Source organism: Rosa chinensis, chromosome 2, assembly GCF_002994745.2.
Source record: "Rosa chinensis cultivar Old Blush chromosome 2, RchiOBHm-V2, whole genome shotgun sequence".
NCBI classification, from domain to species: domain Eukaryota; kingdom Viridiplantae; phylum Streptophyta; class Magnoliopsida; order Rosales; family Rosaceae; genus Rosa; species Rosa chinensis.
The window spans coordinates 37704207-37708667 of NC_037089.1; the positions used below are offsets into that span (position 1 = coordinate 37704207).

Genomic DNA, 4461 nt, shown 5'->3' on the forward strand with positions numbered 1-4461 from the left:
TTTAAGTTGAGAATTACATAGCTAGAGACATTAGTATTTGTTGAACTATAGATAAGCTTCAGTACTAAATTCAGGGAAGCGTCAAAGAAACTCATGTACATCTTATAAAAGTTAAGAGCTAGGGGACACTACATATATAGTTTGTTAAACCACTAGCAAAACTTAAATTAAATTCACACCAGTGTTAGAAGAAACTAACTCTTAGACTGCAAATGAAAAATATAAATGCATACTATGACTTTGAAGTTGCACATTATAAGCGACTTTGAAATCAAATTACAGTACACAAATGTATAATTGACCATGGAGATGTCAATTCAAGTCACTCTAATATCAGGCCAAAGAAGAAATAAATAACTAGAAATAGAGCTACACTAATATACTTTACCTATTTGTTTAACCACATTCCCTATTACAGAAGCTATCCAAGTATATGTTGCACAGTTTGTTGCATATCCCACCATATGAATAAGCTTCACTTAGACTTTTCGCTGGTACTGGAAATTGAGTTCGTAGTCATGCTTCAAGGTTGCCAAGGTGTTTCTGCGAAGGACATGAAGTAAATCAGAGCCACGAACAAAATTCTGATCATATGTTTTATCCCTAATAAGCCTAAAGTGTTTACCTCTAAATTAGGATTGTAGACGTTGAAGATCATCTGCTGAGCAGACATCTATCAAAGCATATATATACTCCAGGTCTTAGAGCTTCATCTATTTCCCTATAAAATTCAATTAACCAAATTAGTGAAAAGCTTGTATAATTTTATGTGACCTTCATCTAATAGACAAGCTTTTCACTAATTTGGATTCTATTAATTCAAAACATGTATAATCAATTCATCTGTTCTACTTTCACGTATAAGCATTTTATTAGTTTTTTCACCTTTACGCATAGAGTCGCACTTGAGACGGGACACGTGAGGCACGTGCGGTTTTAAAACATTTGTGATAAGAATCCCACATCCGGAAACAGTGGCAACCTAATGCTCTTCATATACGAATGGTTCGCAGTAGAGCTCGTCCCTTCGGGGACATCCGATAAAATTGGAACGATACAGAGAAGATTAGCATGGCCCCTGCGCAAGGATGACACGCATAAATCGAGAAATGGTCCAAATTTTTTTGGGAATTTTTTGCATGTTTTTGATTCCAGGTAGTCGTCTGGGTCTTTGTTTTTCTTCGTTTCCTTGGCTATATATGAATGCACATGAAAAATTGAGATGTTGCCCACACCACCTGTTTGATGAAATGCGTCTGAAAACCTCTTCTCTTTCTGATGCTTGCTTGAACTCAATATTCCTTATTCTTGGGTTTGATGAATGGTAATCAGATAAACTTTTTTTGTTTTTGTTTTAATGCATTTGACTGAGCTACTTGAACAACATCACTATTTGTTCTTGCTGGGTTTATATTCCTGGGTTTAAAAGGTTAGTTCAACTTGTTGCATTCATACTCTTCCTATTCATATTGTAAAACCTGCAAGTAGCCCTCTTTTTTTGGTTACGAATATCAGAAACACACCAGTTCGGTCTTGGATGTTGCACATGTATGTTAATGAAGAAGTATTTCTCGTTGTTGATTTTGGATGATTTGGATGTCAAAATTTACTGTAGGCTGCAAGAGGTTGTAAGCCATTAGACATTATTTGTTGTGAAAGTCTGCTGCAAGTTACTAACTAATGGTAATGGTGTCGCAAAAATAAGACTAGTTGATGAGAATTGGACTACATTATTTGTTCCCAGAGTGTTATCCTGGAAGAGCTAAGTTTACATGGGTTGCATACAGAATTTAACTTTCTTTTAGTTCAATATTGGAACCGAGATTTTTGCAGAAATTGTTGTACAAGATTCATACAATACCGCCATTTGTCTGCTTCATTACTTTTCTATCTTTCAGTTCAGCTCCTTTGCCGCTTAAATGCCACAGAAGCTTCCTCTCAGCAGAAGAGGTGAGTTGATTCAGTTAATGACAATCATGGCCATGTCTCTTCTTCATCATGACTCAGCAGCATGTCCGAAATTCGGATTCTTTTTTAATATGAAGTTGGATCCCATTTTCATTTCATCGTTCAGTCACACACTTAAGCTAGAAGTGAGATCAAGGAAAGTGTCCTCACTGCAAGGGATTGTGATACCGCCCATGGGATGATCGTATCCAAATTCTTCTTCAGCTTGACTCAGCAAATCCATGAATGAAGGTTGGTTCAAGTAAGATATTGGAATCACAAATCGCTTCTTCTGGCTCTCTCCAACATAGACTGCAAAGTAGCCTTTTGGGATATCTAAGGTCTTTGATGCTGTCTTGTTCGCATTCGATGAAGATCGGGTAAGACTTCTCTTGGGGCTAACAATTCCAGGCAGCCGGAAACCCATGGCTTCTATATTCCCAAGTGGATAAACAATAAAAAGACTTGAAAGGATCTGGGAAAGAGAGAAAGCTTTGATGTTTACTGAATGAGAGGAGTTGAGTTACTGATCATGAATTCATATGTGCATATATAGATGAAGAAAGGGTATGTGGAAGATCATTTGCTACATGAAATGAGTGGTTAACATTGGCATCAATGAGGGACACTAGCTTGTTTCAAATCAAGAAATCACATGGGTTTGCCTTGCCATGTACTTAACTCATACCCCAGCAGATGCATATGCTGCTGTCTTTTTTTTTTTTCAAACATGTTTCCCTACTTCCTTGTGAAGACGCACAAGATTGACAAGAAGGGTCGCAGGGAGCCAGGGACCAGAAGTGAGGTATCTGTCTAATAAAACCTATTAGATAAGGACTCATAATAGCCATGATACAGAGTTGCACTGGACCACTGGTGAATAATGTTTCTTTACAGACAAGAAATGGTGGATGATCAAGCCAACCTAGCATGTGGTTTTGCCGCGTCACGTATGATATCTCTGATCTCCACTTCCAACAATCTGAGGAATAATTTCATTTTGTCTAGTCAAACAAAAAAAGTCGGTTGATGGTCAACCATGATGAGAGAACACATCCCTAGTATTGATTTAAAAATGAGTTTCAAGCTATTTAATTGACTCTTTTTACCCTGCCATTAAAAAATTTGGACCATTACAGGTACAAATCCACACACACACACATTTGTACTTTTTCCTTGTTTGAACTGGAAATTCTTTAATCTTTTGATTACTTGGGTTTCAAGAGTGGTATTCAGATAATCCTTTTTCTACTCCTATTTGAACTGATATTTAGTGTATAATGGTTTATATCTTCCCTTATTTATAGATGTGTTGCTGCACTTTTTATTCATTTTGTTACCAACCAACTTCATAACCAACTTTCCCTAACCAGTCATTCTGAGCTGCTTGTATCCTTTACAAAGAATTCATCTATGTAAACCGAGCCTTGTCATATTTGTGTTTCTTTGGGAGAATGTGAAGTCCTTTTATGTGACCAAACGCTTACTAGTATAGGTTTCGTAAACTTCAAAGATGTTGATAATCTCATCAAAAAGGAAAGATTGGGCTTCCCAGCCATGTATTCAACTCCAAAATTCCAGAACAGACTTCAAATTAGTCGTCTATTTAATACTGAACCTTCTAGATATTATCGCAGTTTCTTTTTTCCAACTCAGCTGTGAAATTTGACTAAAGTAGAACAATTAGTCATTTCTGTGCGGCTAGTATCATATCTAAAACTTTACCAATACTCATATGTATTACAGTAATATACTAATATATCAATGTGGATACTTATTGCATTTATTTTCTTTAGTTTACATCATCAATGTAAATTGTGGTACCATTACCTTACTAGCATTTTAATTCTGAGAGATTGTCATGCAGCTGATCTGTACTTGAAAATGCTATCAAAGATGAATTGCCCAACTTGATCAATGGAAACCGCTCCATACTCGCTTCTTTTTGTATTTCTAGGTTTGGTTTTCTCTTTTCTTTATCGGGAAAATAGAAAGCTATTGTATTCTTTACTTTTCTTAACTTATTTTTTCATCTTCTGCGATATTATCCTGTACCATATTGACAGTTTCTGGCTCTATCTGCAGACATTTTATTGGTAATGGTAATTTTGATGTGCCTAATCGAAGACACCATCTGATATTAGGCATGCCATTATCAAAAATCATATAAGCCATTATATCATCAAGTATTATTTCCTTTTCAACATATGCTATGATTGGGTAATTATCGCTACAAGAAGATAAATGATAGAATGAAAAATAAGACAAGAAAGTTTATCCTCAATTGAAACATATTCTTTCACATTCCCATATATTGCAGAGAACAAGAAAGTTTTACATAGGATAAAAAATACAGCACTTGACTGTCATTGAGTTCAAAATTTGGAGTCTCATGGACTTTAGACTAATTGCTTAGAGTGTATATACAATGTTCGTATTTGCCTGCTTCATAAGATGTGATTTGATTCTTCTTCAAAATTTGGAAATCTTTCTTCAGCTCAGAAGCAGCTTCAA

At 35.7% G+C, this 4461-nt stretch overlaps 1 protein-coding gene and 1 non-coding gene across 2 annotated transcripts; one reads left to right on the forward strand and one right to left on the reverse strand.

Annotated features, from left to right (window-relative positions):
* The first annotated feature begins 1021 nt into the window (after positions 1 to 1021).
* On the forward strand, positions 1022 to 1124 carry LOC112191101. The gene has a single exon (XR_002932821.1). It is a non-coding gene; the product is annotated as a U6 spliceosomal RNA (small nuclear RNA).
* Positions 1125 to 1687: 563 nt separating this feature from the next.
* LOC112186844 (auxin-induced protein 15A) lies at positions 1688 to 2704 on the reverse strand. Its single transcript, XM_024325383.2, has one exon. The coding sequence runs from the start codon at positions 2372 to 2374 to the stop codon at positions 2075 to 2077; it is 300 nt and encodes a 99-aa protein (XP_024181151.1). The 5' UTR covers positions 2375 to 2704; the 3' UTR covers positions 1688 to 2074.
* Positions 2705 to 4461: the final 1757 nt, after the last annotated feature.

What these genes read in the sequence shown, in the direction of transcription:
- LOC112186844 (XM_024325383.2), bottom strand. Translation starts at nt 2,374, where the DNA reads ATGGGTTTCCGGCTGCCTGGAATTGTTAGCCCCAAGAGAAGTCTTACC.